At 45.3% G+C, this 19919-nt stretch overlaps 1 protein-coding gene across 1 annotated transcript; it reads right to left on the bottom strand.

Moving 5' to 3' along the window:
• Positions 1–14096: 14096 nt before the first annotated feature.
• Positions 14097–18011, bottom strand: CCL26 (C-C motif chemokine ligand 26). Its single transcript, XM_070412761.1, has 3 exons — positions 17831–18011; positions 17629–17743; positions 14097–14357 (listed from the first exon to the last, which is right to left on the bottom strand). Exons 1-3 carry the CDS (start codon positions 17898–17900, stop codon positions 14231–14233), a joined length of 312 nt encoding a protein of 103 aa, XP_070268862.1. The 5' UTR covers positions 17901–18011; the 3' UTR covers positions 14097–14230.
• Between the last annotated feature and the right edge of the window lie 1908 nt (positions 18012–19919).

Here is a 19919-nt window from a genome sequence, read left to right as displayed (position 1 = left end):
TATCTGGTGCTTGTTTAGCTTCTATAATTGCAACATTGTTTCTTAGAGTGCAGCTCAGAGGCTGGCAGTGGCATCACTGGAGCAAGCAAGCCTCCTATTTGCTTCAGCTGCCTGGCTGCCGGCCGCCATCTTGGTTGGCAGTTAATTTGCATATCGCCCTGATTAGCCAATGGGAAGCATGTCGGAGGAATGGTTAATTACCATGTTTGTCTATTATTAGATAGGATAATATTTTTTAATTGAAGTAATTTGACAGCAGTATATCTTTGGCATTATATTATATTGCTTTTGCATTATCATTTAGGGATGTAAAATTTATTCCCTCTATTAAAATCAAAGGATTGTATTTTCCCAGTATTTTGACTCAACAAATCATGTTCTGGAAGAAATGCCAATGAGTTATAGTATAAAAACAATTTCTAAGTATATCTTTTGATAGTTGTAACTCTTAACATAGAGATCATTGTCACCACATATTCAGTATAAGAAAGGCAGCATATTGACATACAAAAATAATTTTTTTATACCTCCATATGTCCAAGTTTAATGACCCAACAACTGACAGCTTATAGTGAAATGGACTATAATTGGGTCTTAAAAATGTAATTTTCTGCCATTATTTATTCTAAATAAATTATTACATTGAAATTACTCCTCTGATTACATTGGAGTAAAACTAGAAATCAATAACAGAGAGATAACAGTCAAATCTCCAAATACTTGGAAACTAAAATAATCCATGGGTCATAGAAGTCTCAAGGGAGATTTTTAAAATACACTGAATTGAATGAAAATGTAACTATATCATATTAAAATGTGTGAGACACAGCTAACACAGTGCTAAGAGGATCCTTCTAGTGCTATATACTTACATTAGAAAAAAGGAAAAGTCTCAGATCAATCATCTAAGCTTCTACCTCAAGATATTCAGAAAATGAATGCAGAATAAGCCCAAAGCAAACAAAAGGGAAATAATTATAGGAATCAGAAATCAGTGAAACTTGGGAAAACACAAAAACAATAGAGAAAAATCAATGAAACTAAAAGCTGATTCTTTGAAAAGGTCAATACAATTGACAGACCTTTAGCAAGAATGACAAAGAGAAAAAGAAGATACAAATTATAAAAATCAGGAATGAAATGGAGGAAACATTATAGACCCCACAGACTTCTAAAGGATAATAAAGGAACACCTGGAACACATCTACACCATGAGTTCAACTCATAAAAAAAAAAAAAAAAAAGCCAATTCTCTAAAAAACACAAATTATCACAACTCACCCACTATGAAAAATATAATTTGAATAGCTTTATAACTAGTAAGAAAATTTAATTTGTAATTTAAAACTCCCCAAAAGGAAATCTCCAAGCCCAGATGTTTTCACTAGAAAATTTACGCAGTGTTTAAAGAGGAACTAGAGAAATATCTAGAGGGCTTGTGGAAACAGATCACTGGGCTCTACTCCCAGAGTTTCTAATTGAGTAGGTGTGGATGGATCCTGAGAGCTTCCATTTCTATCACGTTCCAGCTCTCATCCATGCTGTTCTAGGGACTGCGTTTTGAGAACCACCGCTGTAACACAAATCTTGACTCATTCTGCGTATCCTAAGTTGATTTGTTTGAATAGCATCCACATGAGGTCAAACTTGCATGTGAATGTTTCTACAGAGGAACTTTTAATTTAAAAAGCCACAGAAATTAAATAGTTTTCAGGCTATTTATTCTAAACATTGTCTCCCCACCCGCCCAAAATAATATTATCATACTTGGCAATTATTAAAAATTGTATAACTGGGCTGTTTCTTTGTTAAAAAGTGACATAAAATAAATTCCATTATTAGGTGTTTTATTGCCTGGAATTTTCCATTAACTGTGCTGTATGTGCCTTAATAATCCTCACAATAACCTGGAGTAAATTCTGAATCATGAGGAAAAAGTTATATCATGTTCAGTTCAATTTTAATGCTAGCATGTTTTATAGAATGCTAATGCTTTACAAATTCTTAAAACATGGGAGTTGCCCTGGCTGGGTGGCTCAGTTGGTTTAAGTATCATCCTGTATACCAAAAAGGTGGTGGGTTCAATTCCCCATCAGGGCATATGCCCAGGTTGCAGGTTTGATTCCAGGTCAGGGTGCATATGGGAGACAACAGGATCAATATTTCCCTCTCACATCAATGTTTCTCCCTCTCTTCCTCTCCTCTTTCCTCTCTCCCCAAAAATCAATAAAAATATATCCTTTGGTGAGAATTTTTTTTAAATGTTTAAAAAAAAGAATTGTTGTCCTAGAGGGTTTGGCTCAGCGGATAGAGTGTTGGCCTGTGGACCCAAGGGTCCCGGTTTGAGTCCAGTCAAGGGCATGTACCTCAGTTGCAGGCTCCTCCCTGGCCTGGGCCCTGGTTGGGGCTCGTGCAGGAGGCAACCAATCTATGTGTTTCTTTCACATCAATATTTCTCTCTGTCTTTTCCTCTCTCTTCCACTCTCTCTAAAAATCAATGGAAAAATATCCTCGGGTAAGGATTTAAAAAAAAAGAATTGTTAACATATTAGAATATTTGATGATCCAAGACACTTCATACCACAACTAATAATTAATAGGAATTAAAATAAGAACCTATCACTGGAAAATTATTTATTATAGAGGTTTTCATAAATAGTCCAAGAACCCACCCTGGTGATTCCCTGAGACCCTGCCTCACCCAACTTTCAGGCCCATCCAAGCTGTTTCCAGTGCTTTACTGTAGGAATAGCCTGTCTTGGCTCATGCTTCAGATTTTCCTAAAATCTCTCAAACAAGCAGCAATTGGCCTCAGAGAGACCTGTGCCTATTCCTAAGTGGCCCCAGGCCTGCCACTAGCAGCAGCCAGCCTTGGTTCACAGCTTGGTCTTGCCTGGGCACCTTCAAGGCCAGCACAAGAAGCAGCCATCTGCATATCACTTTGTAGTTCATGCCTGGTAGCTCCACGCAGAACACAGGCAGTGATTGACCTTGGCCTACACCTCCCCGAAGAGCCCAGAGCCAGTACCCAGTGGACAGCTTCAGACCATGTCAAAGCACCACCATCCAACTACCTCCATAAACGACACACTCAAGGATGGACTCAGCAGGTACTGAGTCCTGAGCCCTGCTGAAGTAAGTCCTGCTCTGCATGGTACGTCCCTGCTCAGCTGATCCTCCAAGGTGGTTGGAGATTGGTGGTCAGTGGTCACAGCCAGTCCTTTCAGCTGATCAGATTGAGTAAATCCCTTCCATTGACATGCCAACAGCAATCAAGACTCAACTACAATAGGAGGGTGTGCAGCCCACACAGGGAGACCACCTTGAGTGCCAGCTGGGGTGTTTGGGGAGACTGTTCCATTGAACCCTACAGGACACCTACTACATTAGGCCATGCTACCAAACCTGGGAGACATAGAAGCTCTATCTAATACACAGAAAGAAACACAGGGAGGCAGCCAAAATGAGGAGACCAAGAAACATGGCCCAAATGAAACAACAGAACAAAACTCCATAAAAAGAACTAAACAAAATGGAGATAAGCAATCTACTAGATGCAGAGTTCAAAACATTGGTTATAAGGATGCTCAAGGAACTTAGGGAGGACCTCAACAGCATAAAAAGAACCAGTTAGAAATGAAGGCTACATCAACTGAAATAATTTACAGGGGATCAACAGTAGAATAGATGAAGCTGATAATCAAACCAGCAATTTAGAATATAAGGAAGCAAAAAACATATAATCAGAACAGGAAAAAAAAAGAGTCCAAAAAAATGAGGGTAGTGTGAGGAGCCTCTGGGACAACTTTAAGCATATCAACATTCACATCATGGGGGTGCCAGAAGGAGAAGAGAGAGAGCAAGAAATTGAAAACTTATTTGAAAAAATAATGACAGAAAACTTCCCTAACTTGGTGAAAAAAACAGACATACAATTCCAGGAAGTGCAGAAAGTCCCAAACAAGATGAACCCAAAGAGGCCCACACCAAGATACATCATAATTAAAATGCCAAAAGTTAAAGACGAATAAGGAATCTTAAAAGCAGCAAGAGAAAAACAGTTACTTACAAGAGGCCTCCGATAAGATTATCAGCTGATTTCTCAACAGAATCTTTGTAGGCTAGAAGGGAGTGGCAAGAAATATTCAAAGTGATGAAAAGCAAGGACCTACAACCAAGATTACTCTACTCTGCAAAGCTATCATTTAGAACTGAAGGTCAGATAAAGAGCTTCCCAGATTAAAAAAAAAAAAAGCTAAAGGAGTTCATCACCATCAAAATAGTATTATATAAAATGTTAAAGGGTTTTATTTAAGAAAAGAAGAAGAAGAAGAAGAAGAAGAAGAAGAAGAAGAAGAAGAAGAAGAAGAGATTAAAAATATGAACAACAAAATGGCAATAAAAACATATCTATTAACAATTGAATCTACAAACAAAATGAACAAGCAGGACAGAAACAGACTCATAGATATAGAGAACTTTTTGTTGGTTGCCAGATGGAATGAGGTTTGCAATGGGAAGAAGGGTGAAAGGATTAAGAAATACAGAATTGGTTGTTACAGAATAGTCATAGGTATGTAAGTACAGCATAGGAAATATAGTCCATAATCTAGACTAATAAAAGACAAATATGCAAGTTGACCGTACCTTCGCTACGCCTTAACCCATGCCCACCAGCCAATCAGAGTGACTATATGCAATAACCCAACCAAGATGGCAGCCGGCAGCCACAGAGCTGGAGCAAGCAGGAGGCTTGGTTGCCCCAATGATGGAGGAAGCCAAGCTTCCCGCCTGCCACGGCAGCTCTGAGCTCCACTCAAAGCAACAAAGTTTCAATTATAGAAGATAAATAAACCCCAGATGTCAGAGACCACTTATTGTCTTCACTAGCTGAGCATAGACAGAGACCCCTAAATGCTGGTGACCTTTGAAGCCCTAGCAAAGGTCAGAGCTGTGCACCACCCAGTTAATCTAGATAATGGTAGCTGAAGCATCCTCCCCACCTTAACTCTTGTAAATCCTTGTTGATTAGATATTCATGTAAATCCTTGTTGATAAGATAGTCTGCCTATTACTGGAAATTGCCTGCTGATGGGCTAGTCTATGTCATTGGAACCTCCCTACCTAAGGGCTATCCCAGATCAATAAAAGCTTGGTGAGGCCTAAGCACCAGGGGAAGTCCTTCTCCTCGAGTTGGACTTGCCCGCCTGGCTCCCCAATATTTCCAAATGATCTCATGTCTCTTGTCTCTTTTCTTTCATTTGTGTGCAGCTCCTCTTCCAGATCCTGAACCCTGAACCACGCGGGACGTGGAGGGAAAACACACTCAACACCCAGATACCTGCTTTCAGCCAGCAGTGGCCACAGAGCTAGAGCGAGCAGGAGGCGTGGGTTGCCCCTGGTGATGGAGGAAGCCAAGCTTCCCTCCCGCCCGCCCTGGCAGGCTCTGAGCTCCTCTCAAAGCTACAAAGTTTCAATTATAGAAGGTAAATAAATCCCAGAATAAAAAGAAAAAAGGAGAGGCTGGGAGCTTCCGTTGCCGGGGGGGCGCTTGGCCAGCCTGAAAACGGCCCTCAGCCCCTCACCCAGACTGGCCAGGCACCCCAGTGGGGACCCCCCACCCTAAAGGGGATGTGGCCAGCCTGAAAACAGCCATCAGCCCCTCACCCAGGCTGGCCAAATCTTTATGGGGTGAGGGTCCCCACTGGGAGGGGCTTGACCAGCCTGCAAACAGCCATCAGCCCCTCACCCAGGCTGGCCAGGCACCCCAGTGGGGACCCCCACCCTGAAGGGGGTGTGACCAGCTGCAAACAGCCATCAGCCCCTCATCCAGGTTGGCTAGGCACCCCAGAGGGACCCCCACCCTGATCCATACCCTTCAGGGAAAACCAACCGGCCCCCACCCGTGCACCAGGCATCCATCCTATATAATAAAAAGTTAATATGCAAATTGACCCTAACAGCAGAATGACTGGGAATGACTGGTCACTATGACACACACTGACCACCAGGGGCCAGACGCTCAATGCAGGAGCTGCCCCCTGGTGGTAAGTGCGCTCCCACAGGGGGAGCTCTGCTCAGCCACAAGCCAGGCTGACGGCTGCCAGTACAGTGGTGGTGGTGGGAGCCTCTCCCGCCTCCTCAGCAGCGCTAAGGATGTCCTACTGCAGCTTAGGCCTGCTCCCTGCTGGCAAGTGGACATCCCCCGAGGGCTCCCGGGCTGCCAGAGGGATGTCTGACTGCCAGCTTAGGCCCAATCCCCCGGGTAGTGGGCCTAAGCCAGCAGGTAATCATCCCCTGAGGGGTCCCAGACTGCGAGAGGGCAGGTCGGGCTGAGGGACCTCCCCGAGTGCACAAATTTTTGTGCACTGGGCCTCTAGTATTCTAATAACTAGGCATAGTGCTGGACGGGTGTGAGACTTATTGGGATTATCACATATTAAGTTATGTAATTTCTGGTCACTGGGGTGTACAAAAAATATAATAAAAACAAAAAGAAATTAATAACATTCTACACAATCTCTTACAAAAAGAAGAAATTGAGGGAGCACTTCCCAATTAATTAATTTTATTTAGAATTACCCTGATACCAAAGACAGTAAGGAGAGAGAGAGAGAGAGAGAGAGAGAGAAAACTACAGAACTACAGACCAATATCTCCCATGAATATAGACACAGAAATCATTAATAAAATCTTGTAAATTTAATTCAGCAATATGTAAAGAGAAAAATCATGTAATTAAATTGATTCAGAAAAGCTTTTGACAAAATTAACACCCATTCATGATAAGAACTCTCAAAAATAGGAATAGAGAGGAATTTCCTCAACTCATTTTTTTTAAGTTAAAACACACACACACACACACACACACACACACACACACACACACAAACACCAAAACAACTACAACTAACATCATACTTAATGATGAAAGGCTGCTTTCTCCCTGAGATTAGGAACAAAGCAAGGATGTTCACACTCAACAGTTATTCATTATAGTACTTGAAATTCTAGTCAGTACAAGAAGGCAAAAAAAAGGAAATAAAAAGAATACAGATCAAAAAATAAGAAATAAAACTGTCCCTATATGCAGTTGACACAATTATGTGCTTAGGAAATTTCAAGGAATCTACAAAAAAATTCCTAGAACTAAGCAGTGAGTTCAACAAGGTCTCAGAAAACAAGATCAACATACAATAATCCATTTCACCCACTTTACAGCATCTATACCAATAAAAGGGTAATATGCAAATTGGTCAGGATGCCCTCACAGTAATGACCAAACAGCAGGCTGCGTGAGGTGACAAGGCCAGCAGGGGGGGCAGTGAGGGGCAACCAAGTGACCAAACAGCAGGCTGCATGGGGCGACCAGGCTGGCAGGGAGGGCAGTGAGGGACAACCAAATGACCGAACAGCAGGCTGCGTGGGGCGACAAAACCAGCAGGGGGGTTAGTGAGGGATGACAAAACAACCGTACAGCAGGCTGCATGGGGTGACCAGGCTGGCAGGGAGGGCAGTTGGGGACGACCAGGCCAGCAGGGGGTCTGTGAGGGGCGACCAGGCTGGCAGGGGGGGCAGTTGGGGGTGACCAGTTTGGTGGGGGGGAGGGGCAGTAAGGGGCGACCAGGCCAGTAGGAGGGCAGGCAGTTAGGGGCGATCAGGCCGGCAGGCAGAGGCGGTTAGGGGTGATCAGGCTGGCAGGGGGGGCATTTAGGAGTGATCAGGCAGGCAGGCAGGTGAGCAGTTAGGAGCCAGTGGTCCAGATTGTGAGGGGGATGTCTGACTGCTGGTTTAGGCCCAATCCCAGGCATCGGGCCTAAACTGGCAGTTGGACATCCCCCAAGGGGTCCTGGATTGAAGAGGGTGCAGGATGGGCTGAGGGGACTGCCCCCCCCCCCACTGTGCACAAATTTTGTGCACCGGGCCTCTAGTATACAAATAAAGCCTAAGTGACTGGCTGACCAGTCAACTGTCCTGCACAATGACCACCAGGGGGCAGACGCTCAACGCACAGCATGGAAACATGGAACAGACTGATGAATCTCAGAGGGAAGGGGAGAAGGAGAAGGGTGGGAAGAGATTAACCAAAGATCTTATGTGCATACTAAATGCCCGGTGCATGGATTTGTGTACCATTGGGGTCCCTTGGCCTGGCCTGTGGGGATTGGACCGAAACCAGTCAGGTGCATGGGTTTGTGCACCGGGCCTCTAGTATATAAATACTAACTTAAAAGTGATTAAATACGTAAATGTAAAACTAAAACTATAGGCCTCTTAGAGGAAAATATAAGTGTAAATCTCTAGGCCTTGATTTAGGCAGTGGTTTCTTAGATATGACTGTTAGGGTCACTGAAGGCGGTATGCACAAGGTCAAAAGGGGTAAAGAATTATGTATTTATTAGGTCATGTGGAAAAGCAGATGGGCTGAGCCCCAAAATGGCGTCAGCACCCAGGGACAGGGAGTCAGAGATTTTAAAGGACTCTAAGTGGGCTTTTTCTGGGTGGAGAATTCTCTGGGCAGGTCCTGAGGGGAAAGATAATGGTCTTAGCCGGTGGAATGTGGTCTTAGCAAGTGGAATATGGCCTAAGCAAAAGGGAATGTCAGTCGTGAGATGGTCTAAACGTCAGTTCCCAGGGGAGGAGGTGTGGATTCAATTATCTGATCAGACCTAACAATGATACTAAAAGCACAAGCAACCAAAGGAAAAAATCGATAAGTTGGACTTTATAAAAATTAACAAATTTGTTCATTAAATGGTACTATCAGGAAAGTAAAAAGACAATCCACAGGGTGGGAGAAAATATTTGTAACTAATACATTTAATAAGGGCCTAGTATCCAGAATATATAAAGACCTCTTACAACTCAACAATGAAAAGACAAAAGTAAAAAAATTTGAGTAGACATTTCTCCAAAGAAGATATCCAAATGACTAATAAGTACATGACAAGATGCTCAATATTATTAGTCATAAGAGACATTCCAATCCACAGTACTTGCCAAAACCGGTTTGGCTCAGTGGATGGAGCATCGGCCTGCGGACTCAAGGGTCCCAGGTTCGATTCCGGTCAAGGGCATGTACCTGGGTTGCGGGCACATCCCCGGTGGGAGATGTGCAGGAGGCAGCTGATCGATGTTTCTCTCTCATCGATGTTTCTAACTCTCTATCTCTCTCCCTTCCTCTCTGTAAAAAATCAATAAAATATATTAAAAAAAAAACACAAAAAAACACAAATCCACAGTACAGTGAGATACCACTTCACATCTTACTACAATGACCAGCATCAAAAAGACAGACAATAATGTGACAGGGATATGGAGAAACTGGAATTCTCATACATTGCTGGTAGAACTGTAAACTGATACAGCTGTTGTGGAAAACAGTTTGGGGTAGTTTCTCAAAAAGTTGAACATAGAATTACCACACATAACAATTTCACCCCTACATATGTACTCAAGACAATGAAAACATGTGTTCATACAAAAACTTGTACACCAATATACAGCATTATTCATAATAGACAAAAAAATGGGGGGAGAACCAAATGTCCTTCAACTAATGAATAAACAAAAGTTGGTATCATCTATGCAATGGAATATTATTTAGCCATAAAAATGAATGAAGTACTGATATGTGCTACAACATGAATGAACTTTGCAAATATTATGCCAAGTGAACGAAGCCAGATGCAAAGCCACATATTACATAATCCCATTTTTATGAAATGTCCAGAATAGGAAAAATCCATAGAAACAGAAGTTGATGAATATTTTCCAGGGTTGAAGGGAGGGGAGAACAGGGAGTGAATCCTAAGGGATATGTGGTTTCTTTGGGGGGATGGGTATGAAAATATTCTGGAATATTAATAGTGATGATGGTTGCACAACCTTGTGAATATACAAAAAGTCACTGAATTGTACATTTTTAAATGGTGAATTTTATGGTGTGTTAATTATTTTTCAAGAAAAATAAAATTTTAAAATTGATTGTATTATGGAGCAAATGGGATAGAAATAGCCCCACACAAGAACAGAAGTGCAAAAACTATTCAATGGAGAAAGAATAGTCATTTTAATAAATAGTGCTCGTGCAATTGATTATCCATAGGCAAATAAACCAACCAACATTGACTTAAACCTCATACCTAAGTCCTGACTGGTTTGGCTCAGTGGATAGAGCATCGGCCAGTGAACTGAAGGGTCCCAGGTTTGATTCCGGTCAAGGGCATGTACCTTGGTTGCAGGCACATCCCCAGTAGGGGGTGTGCAGGAGGCAGCTGAACGATATTTCTAACTCTCTATTCCTCTCTGTAAAAAATCAATAAAATACAGTGGGGCCTTGACTTACGAGTGTCCCGACTAACGAGTTTTTTGAGATACCAGCTGTCTCTCGGCCAATTTTTTGCATTGAGTTGATAGAGTAATTTGAGTTAACGAGCTCCTTAATGAGCTCGGTCTCAGAACAAATTAAACTCGTAAGTCAAGGCCCCACTGTATATTTTTTTAAATATATTTTATTGATTTTTTACAAAGAGGAAGGGAGAGGGATAGAGAGTTAGAAACATCGATGAGAGAGAAACATCGATCAGTCGCCTCCTGCACACTCCCCACTGGGGATGTGCCCGCAACCAAGGTACATGCCCTTGACTGGAATCAAACCTGGGACCCCTCAGTCTGCAGGCCGACGCTCTATCCACTGAGCCAAACTGGCCAGGGCCCCACTGTATATTTTTAAAAAATTAACCCAAAATGCACAATAGATTTCAATGTACATGGAAAACTATAAAACTTTTAGGAGAAACATAGAAAAAAATATTTGGGGCCTAAGCTTGGTGGAGTGTTCTTAGAGATGACACTAAAAACATGATTCATAAAAGGAGAAAAATAAACAAATTAGACTTCATCAAAATTCAGTCTTGTGATCTGTGAAGGACCCTATTAAGAAGATGAAAAGATAAACTACAAACTGGGAAAAAAATATTTGCAAACCAGATATTGATAAAGGACTCGTATTAAAACTCAACAGTGAAAACAAGCAGTCTAATTAGAAAATGGACAAAAACACGAGAGACATTTCACCAAGGAGGATATATGGATAGCAAATAAGCACATGAGAAGAAGTTCCATATCACTAGCCAGAAGGGAAGTGGAAATTATGACCACAACGATTTATTACTACACACCTATTAGAACAGGTAAAATAAAAAAAATGATGACAGTACCAAATGCTAGCAAGGATGCCCAGAAACCAGACCATACATTGTTGGTTAGAATGTAAATTGGCACGACTCATTAGTGAAAAACAATGAACTATTGACACCTACAACAACTTGGATACATTGTGTGAAGTTAAAAAAAACAAACTCAAAAGGTCAGATATTATATGATTCCATTTATATAACATTCTCAAAATGACACAATTACAGAGGAGAACAGAGTAGTGGTTGCCAGAGGTTAATGATGGTGATGAGGTGAGGAGTGACTATAAAGGGATACTACTAGGGAGATCTTTGTGGTGATGGAATACTTCTGTATCTTGGTTGTTACAGTGGCTACACAAATCTACACATGGATAACATGATAGAACTACACAAACACTATACCAATATCAACTTCCTGGGTCTGATATTGTGTTATAATGAAGTAAGATGTAACTCTTGGGGAAAGCTGGGTAAAAGATACACCCAAACTCTCTGTACTATTTTTGCAACTTCCTGTGAATCTATAATTATGTTTTAAAATTTTCTTTAGGCTATATAGACACAGGTACCGCAGGGTTGGTAGGTAGATAAACTCATGTTTATTAACAACTAGAGGCCCGGTGCACAAAAATTTGTGCACTGGCGGGGGGCGGGGGGGGGGGGGGGGAGTGTCCCTCAGCCTCACTTGTGCCCTCTCACAATCTGGGACCCCTCGGGAGATAACAACCTGCTGGCTTAGGCCTGCTTCCGGGTGGCAGAGGGCAGGCCCAATCCCTAGGTGCAGCCCCTGGTCGGGCTCAGAGCAGGGCCGATTTGGGGGTTGGGGCGCCGCCCCCTGTCACACTCAAGGCAGGGTCGATGGGGAGGTTGCCGCACCACCCCCTGTCACACACAGAGCAGGGCCGATCAGGGGGTTGGGGCGCTGCCCCCTGTCACGCACAGAGCAGGGCCCATCATGGGGGTTGGGGCGCCGCCCCCTGTCACCCACAGAGCAAGGCCGATCAGGGGGTTGGGGAGCTCCCCCCTGTCACACATAGAGTAGGGCCAATCAGGGGGTTGGGGCACTCCCCCCATCACACTCAGGGCAGGGCCGATGGGGAGGTTGCGGCTCCACCCTGTCACACACAGAGCAGGGCTGATCAGGGGGTTGGGGTGCCTTCCCCTGTCATGAACAGAGCAGGGCGTATAGGGAGGTTGTGGCCCCGCCCCCTGTCACACACAGAGCCACAGGGTGATCAGGGGGTTTGGGCTCTGCCCCCTGTCACGCTGCTCCAGGGGCCAGGATTCCTTGCGGCTCCGCTGATCCCAGGGCTAGGAGGCCTCATGGCTCTGCTGATCCCGGTGCTGGGAGGCCTCGCGGCTCCACTTGACACAGGGGCAGTGAGGCCTCGCTGCTCCGCTGATCCTGGGTTTGGGAGGCATCGCGGCTCCGCTGATTCCGGTGCTGGGAGGCATATTACCCTTTTACTATATAGGATAGAGGTCTGGTGCACGGGTGGGGGCTGGCTGGTTTGCTCTGAATGGTGTCCTGGATCAGGGTGGGGGTCCCACTTGGGTGCCTGGCCAGCCTGGATGAGGTGATGATGGTTGTTTCCAGCTGGTCACACCCCCTTCAGGGTGGGGGTCCCCACTGGGGTGCCTGTCCAACCTGGGTGAGAGGATGATGGCTGTTTCCAGATGATCACACCCCCTTCAGGGTGGGGGTCCCCACTGGGGTGACTGGCCAGCCTGGGTGAGGGGATGATGGCTGTTTCCAGATGATCACACCCCCTTCAGGGTGGGGGTCCCCACTGGGGTGCCTGGCCAGCCTGGGTGAGGGGATGATGGCTGTTTGCAGCTGGACACACCCCCTTCAGGGTGGGCGTCCCCCCTGGGGTGCCTGGCCACTCTGGGTGAGGGGCTGAGGGCCGTTTTCAGGCTGGCGGGTGATTGAAGCTCCAAACCTCTCCTTTTTTTCTTTTTCTTTTTTATTCTTGAATTTATTTACCTTCTATGGCTGTCACTGGAACTGAGAGCCAGCTTTCTCTCTGAGGCTCAGCTCCAGCTCTGAGACCTCGGCTGCTGAAAGCAGGTATCTGGTTTGTTTGTGTTCTATAATCAAAACACTGTTTCAACTCCAGCTCTGAGATCCCGGCTGACTGAAAGCAGGTTTTTGGGGTTTTGTTTAGCTTCTATATTTGTAACAATGTTTTTTAGAGTGCAAGCTCAGAGGCCGGCAGCGGCAGGCGGGGAACGTTGGCTTCCTCCGTCACTGAAGCAAGCAAGCCTCCTGTTCGCTTCAAGCTGCCTGGCTGCCGGCCGCCATCTTGGTTGGCAGTTAATTTGCATATCTCACTGATTAGCCCATGGGAAGGGTAGCGGAGGTACGGTTAATTACCATGTTTCTCTATTATTATATAGGATACCGTATGAGAAAACACTGCCAAATATGCGGGCATTTCCTTTACCCAGCACCAACAGGCTATGAGGGGTTACACAGAATTTTCCAGGTAACATAAACTTACCTGTCCAGATAACATTAACACATTTAATGGGCATTTTGCCAAAATGTATTATACTTGTCCATGCTTTTTTGACACAAAAACATAAAGGTAGAATTCAACACCAGGGTCAGTTAAGGGGTTGGAGACCTACGGGGAAATCAGCTGTAAATGTTGATTCAGTTTTGCCCACTAGGGTTACAGGCTCCATCCCTGGAGGGGGTTGGGGGGGAGGCGGGTGCAAGAGGCAGCTGCTGATCTGATCGATCATGTTTCTGATGATGTTTCAATCTCTCTATCCCTCTACCTTCCTCTCTCTCTAAAAATCAATAAAAACATATTTTAAAAAATATTGACTCAGTTTCTTTTCTTTGATGAAAACTCAGGTTTATTGAATAAGAATGTTTATAAGCAAGTCAAATCTTTACAAAAAACCTTCATCAAAGAAAACTCTGGTAGAAAATACCTTTCCTCCCCACCAGGCCCACGGAGCCTTCTTTTGAAGGAATTCTCCAGGCTCTTCCCAGGACAGCAGGGTCAAGAGAGGGTTCAGGTGTCCTTGGGCTGAAAGTTCAGCCGTGTCGAATTCTGTTGAGCTTTCAGTAACGAAATATATCTTTGCACCCAGTTTTTCTTTGGTTGTGCACAGACTTTCCGGCCTTTTTTGGTAGTGAATCTGTGGGAAAGAGATGCTGGCAGTCAATACTGACTTTAGCCTCCTGGAAAGGGATGGAGGGGCAGCTGCCTGACTCATATTCCAGCCTTGCCACACCCCTGTCCCACGGCACCTGCTCCCGTTTCTGGCCCTTGCCCTCCCTCCTGTCAGATACATCACTTTCTGCCGGAAACCATGTTTCCAGGTCCACCTTCTGCAGGAAACATTTTCCACCTGCTCTAGTCCAAAGAACATAACTTGTACCCTGCCTCTTAACTCTTTTGTTTTAATCTAAAAGCTTTACTGAGATATAATTCACACACCATACAATTCACTCATCCTATATAATAAAAGCCTAATATGCTAAGTGTCTGGTCATCCAGTCGGCTGTTCAACCAACGTAATATGCTAATGATATGTTAAGGCTGCTCAACTGCTCGCTGTGACATGCACTGACCACCAGGGGGCAGAAAGCTAACCGGTTGACCAGTTGCTATGATGTGCACTGACCACCAGGGGGCAGACGTTTCAACCAGTAGGTTAGTTTGCTGTTGGGGTTCGGCCGATCGGTGGGGCTGAGTAAGACGGGCTGAACACACCCTGGAGCCCTCCCACGGTCCCTCCCTGGCTGGCCAACCTCCCGCGTCCCTCCCCGGCCCCAATCATGCACCGGTGGGGTCCCTTGGCCTGGCCTATGCCCTCTCACAATCCGGGACCCCTCGGGGGATGTCACAGAGCCAGTTTCAGCCCGATCCCACAGGCCAGGCTGAGCGACCCCACTGGGGCATGAATTTGTGCGCTGGGCCTCTAGTTTAAAGTATATAATTATCACTCGATAGTTTTTAGTATATCCATAGATGGAGCAACCATCCCCACTATCAATTTTAGAACATTTGCATCACCCCCCAAAAAGAAACCTTATATACATTATGCCACTTAATTCATAACCACATTATCATGGGTTGTTTGCCATGATTCCTGCATTCCTTATATATGATTCCTGATTTCTATTGGGATCTCATTAAGAAGGGGGTTGTGGTTAATGTCCCTGAATCTCCTTCAGCCTCGTGCACCCTGAGAGTCAGACATTATGAGAGAATAGATTGGGTCCTTCCAGCCTGGAGCACCTTGCAGCACCCAGCAACATTTTCAGGGCTCTCAGGAGGGCCCCAGGACACACAGGGGAGAAGAGCCAAGAGAATGGAAAATAAGAGAGGGAAGAGCTTTCTGGACATATGAAAGCATGCCGTTGTTCCTATTGAGAGATGAAGGTCTATGTTCTCACCCCTTGAATTTAGGCCCCCCCTTAGCGACTCGTCAACCAATAGAGTATGGCAGAGGTGACACTGTGTGACTTCACAGGCTAAGTCAGAAGAGATGGTGGAGCTCCTGCCTGGATCACCTATGCTGGAGCCTTGAACCACCTTGTAAGGAGTCCTTCTACCCCAGATCACCATACTGTGAGGAAGCCTGAACTAGCCCAACAAAGAGACCACACAGACAGGCCCTGAAGAGAGCGAGATGCCATGAGCCCCAGCTGTTCCAGCTCCAGCACCATCGGACCACAAACACCCAGCCAAGCACTCTGGAATTTTGGACCCACAAAAACCACGGGAGATAAGAAACTGGTTGCTGTTGCATTGAGCCCCTAAGCTGTGGCGTCATTTGTTATGCAGCCACAGTTAACTGATAGAAACCTCTCACCTTCCTTTTACAGGAAACTTGACTTGCCCAAGGTCACACAGCTTGTAAGTGACAGAGCCACTGCTTTGAGTCCAGCTCAGGGCTCTTTGCCAGCTGCTGGTTAAGTGTTGAGGACTCTAAAGCCAATCAAGACACAAGTGAGAGGCCCAGGGCATCCTGAGCCCCAGAGAGCCCCCGTCCTTATCTAGGCTCTTCAGTGTCTCTTTCCCCTCCTTAACTGTCTCAACATGATGGCATTCAGGTTGGCCTCCAGAGCCTCTTCTTTCCCCTCGGCACCATTCTCTCCTGCTCAGGAACCCATGTCCAGGGAATAGGGACCTGCTGCTCCCTATGTATTTGCACTTAAAGATGCTTTTGTTGAATGTTGGTAACTTGGGTTGTCACCCTACCTCTGCATGTGGCAGTGATGTGCCCAAATTCTGCATTTGTTTAACATTCACTGTGTGTAGACACAGCAGTAAACGCTTCGCATACAGTAGCGCATTTAGTCCTGCCAGGGAGCCTGTGAGACGTGCGTCATCACTCCTGCTACCAATGAGCCCGGCATGACCTGGCTCCTATTTACCTGTCTGCCTGGTCAGTGACATGTTCATCCTCCTTCCACTCACCTGCTGCTCCCTCTGCCTGGTACACCCATGCTCCTTCCTGCCCCCTTTACCTAAGCCGCTCCCACTGTTCCTTGAGGGTCTCAGTGTAAATGTCACTTCCTCAGGGGAATCTCCTGACATTGAGTGAGGCCCTCCTGCGACTAGGCTACACAATGGCAGAATATGCTGCTGCAAAATATGCCACTTTGGCATAAAGATTATTTTGAGCTAAAGGCACTTAAAAAAAAAAAAGTGGTACAAGAAGGGCTCTCTGACCTCCTCCTTTCTTCCTGGAAGCAGGAGATAAAACCCCTCTGTAAAAAATGTCCTCCCTGTACCAGGAGGAAAAAAACATTTTTCTTACCAGAAATAGGGAGTCAAGGCCAAGAGAATTCTGTAGAAACACAGCTTGTTAAGGTAACTCTTAGCATCCTTTACGGCCTCCCCCATACATTTTAGTTATTTTTCCACAATTGCCTCTCTTCATTTTAGTATAAATGCATTTAAGTTTTGCCACTTCGGGGAGGTATTCATTTTCCTATGTGAAATCTGTACTCTTTTCTTCTCCTATTCATCTGTCTACCAATTTAATTCCCAGGCCCAGCCTAAGAGGAAAGAGACACTAAACAAAGTTTTGCCTCCCCCTCCTGCTGTCCTTCCTGCTGTCCCCTTCAAGCACCTATCACAATTGAGATCATCTATTTTGTGAAAATGTCTTTTAATGCCCCCTTCCTTATGCTAGATGTAAGGTCTATCAGGGCTGTCTTGTTTGCTCCTTTATACTCAGCACTTAGCACAGTGCCTGGTACATGCCCGGCACATGATATGGAAGTTAGGAAACCAAAGCTCAGAGTCACACTTGTTAGTGGCAGAGGAAGGATAACAACCCAAGTTACCAGGTTCCCACCCTGAAGCTCATCCTGACACTATAGGGGCCTGCCTTGCACCCACCCAATTACATGGCTATCAGGGACCCTCATGCCCAGAAGAGAAATACTCACATCACGGCTTGCTGGGAGCAGCTGTTCCTAGTGAATTCATAGCTTTGCACCAAGTTCCAGGGCAGGGTCTTTTGGATGAATTGTAAGCAGCAGTATTTGGCCACATCACTGCCACCTAAAAAAACAGGGAAAGGAAGGAGATTGGAGACCCCTTTGCTTCTACCCCTAGTCATCCTGGAAAGGGAGTGGGGCAGCTACCTACGTGGGGCAGCTGCAAGACCGACACTCAGGATGAAAAGGAGAAGAGGGGGAGCCGTGGGGAAGCTCTTCATGGTGCTGCAAGCCCTTCACAGCCTTCTCCCCAATTCCTCCTGTCCTAACCAGACACCCTTTTATGGGGCCGAGCGGTCCCTATTTCTAGATAAAATGAGTAATCTGATATCTTTGAGAAGATTGAAAAGTGAGACAATATCTTGGGAGGAGGGGATGGGAGGAGCCGCCGGCACGCAACTGAGAGCCTGGCTCAGTGTTATGTCACCACTTTCCCCTCTGAAATAGATGAGATGAAATCATTCCTGCAAACTGACCTAAAATCCTTTACAACACCATTGTTGTTCCAGGTAAATATCTGGTTCTTGGCTGAAGCTTTCTTTGCTTTATAAACATTGCTTATCTCTTGGGAGATCTGGCCAGCCTCGGGACGTGTGTAGGGCAGCCTGACCATGGCAATGGACGGTCAAGAACAAGGCTCCAGCTCTCTGCCTGTTGCTCATCGTGGTGCAGATCAAGGTGAAGAGGAGAACGCTATGCAGGTGCTTCACATCTGAAAGCCCTGCTGACTCAGCCAGCCAAGATCCTGGAGAAGCTCCCAGGCCAGACCCCTGTGTTCTCCAAAGCCAGATACACCGTCAGCTCCTTTGGCATCAGAAGAATGAAAAGGTTGCTGTCTACTGCACAGTCTGTGGGGCCAAGGCAGAAGAAACCTTGGAAAAAGGTCTAAAGGTGTGAGAGTATGAATTACAAAAAAAGTAACTTCTCAGACACTGGAAACTTTGGTGTTGGGATCCAGGAACACATCGATCTGGGGGTCACATATGACCCAAGCATTTGTCTCTACGGCCTGGACTTCCATGTGGTGATGGGTAGGCCAGGTTTCAGCATCGCAGACATGAAATGCAGGACAGGCTGCATTGGGGCCAAACAGAATCAGCAAAGAAGAGGCCATGTGCTGGTTCCGGCAGAAGTATGATGAGATCATCCTACATAAACTCCTGTTTCTATCCAAAAAGCCAACACAATATTTTCAGTGAAATGTAAAAAAAAAGAAAAAAAGAACAAGAATATGCCTCCTATGTTCTTAGTATCACACACACACCACCCCCCACAGGGTGCCAGAGCTGCTTGGGGGCGCTCAGAGCTATCTCATGTGGTATAGAGGGTCCCAAGCCTGACAGAACACAACTGCCTGGAGTCTGAAAGATACGCTTTTCCCGATCCCTGCTTTGCACCCTCTGTGTCAGGCTCTTGATGGGGCCTGGGGGTGGGCAGGGATCAAGGAATCTATATTTTAGCCAGATTTGGCTGACACAGAGAAAGTGAATTCCCAAAAGGGGCAGTGACTTTTGCCAGAAAAGTCTTTGGGAGGGGTTGATGGGATTTTCAGATCCATGTTTCGTGACTATCTGTGCTCAGTTATTCTAAGTCCTGATATGACCCCAGACTTTAAAATTCTGAAGTTAAGATTTTTTTAAAAAAAAAATAAAAGGCCATTCAGTTCTCATCTTGAACCACAGACTTTTTCCAGGCTAACTGGCACCTTTCAAATACATCCCAGACAGTTTTAACTACTCTGAGTGACAGGGAATTCACCTTTGAACTCGGCTCAACCCAGGACAGATCTGACGGTGTGTCACAAAGTTTTCTTACATTCTTTTCAAAATTTGGCTGAGCCTGGCTGGTGTGGCCCAGTGGTTGAGCATTGACCCATGAACCAAGAGGTCACTGCACCTGCCCAGGTTTCAGGCTCCATCTCCAGTAGGGGGCGAACAGCTCTCTATCCCTCTCCCTCCTTTATGTCTAAAATCAATGAAAAAATATTTTAAAAAAGAAGTTTAGCTTAAATCTATATTCCCATTGCTTCTACTTATTGACCCAACTCTATACAAAAATGCCTAATTTCTCTTTTCTTCTTTTGGAAGATGAGGAATTGAGGTTTCAGCCGTTCAGAGGGATGTGATTCCTGAAGATGCCATAGAGGAGGGGCGATGCCAGGGTGGGAAGAGCCAGTGCCAACACGAGGTGTATTATCCGGGCAGCAGGTCACCAAGGGCAGCAGCTAGCTCAGGCTCAGT

This window comes from Myotis yumanensis, unplaced genomic scaffold (assembly GCF_028538775.1).
Source record: "Myotis yumanensis isolate MYYU_CA2020_CCGP unplaced genomic scaffold, mMyoYum1.0.hap1 SCAF_4, whole genome shotgun sequence".
NCBI lineage: Eukaryota > Metazoa > Chordata > Mammalia > Chiroptera > Vespertilionidae > Myotis > Myotis yumanensis.
The sequence above is the reverse complement of the archived record's forward strand: the minus strand, read 5'-3'. Positions and strand labels throughout refer to the sequence as shown.

What these genes read in the sequence shown, in the direction of transcription:
- CCL26 (XM_070412761.1), bottom strand. Translation starts at nt 17,900, where the DNA reads ATGAAGAGCTTCCCCACGGCTCCCCCTCTTCTCCTTTTCATCCTGAGT. An exon ending in CGGTCTTGCAGCTGCCCCAC is followed by an intron (nt 17,744 to 17,830) that starts GTAGGTAGCTGC and finishes CTGTTTTTTTAG; the next exon opens with GTGGCAGTGATGTGGCCAAA. An exon ending in TGCTCCCAGCAAGCCGTGAT is followed by an intron (nt 14,358 to 17,628) that starts GTGAGTATTTCT and finishes TCTTTCCCACAG; the next exon opens with ATTCACTACCAAAAAAGGCC.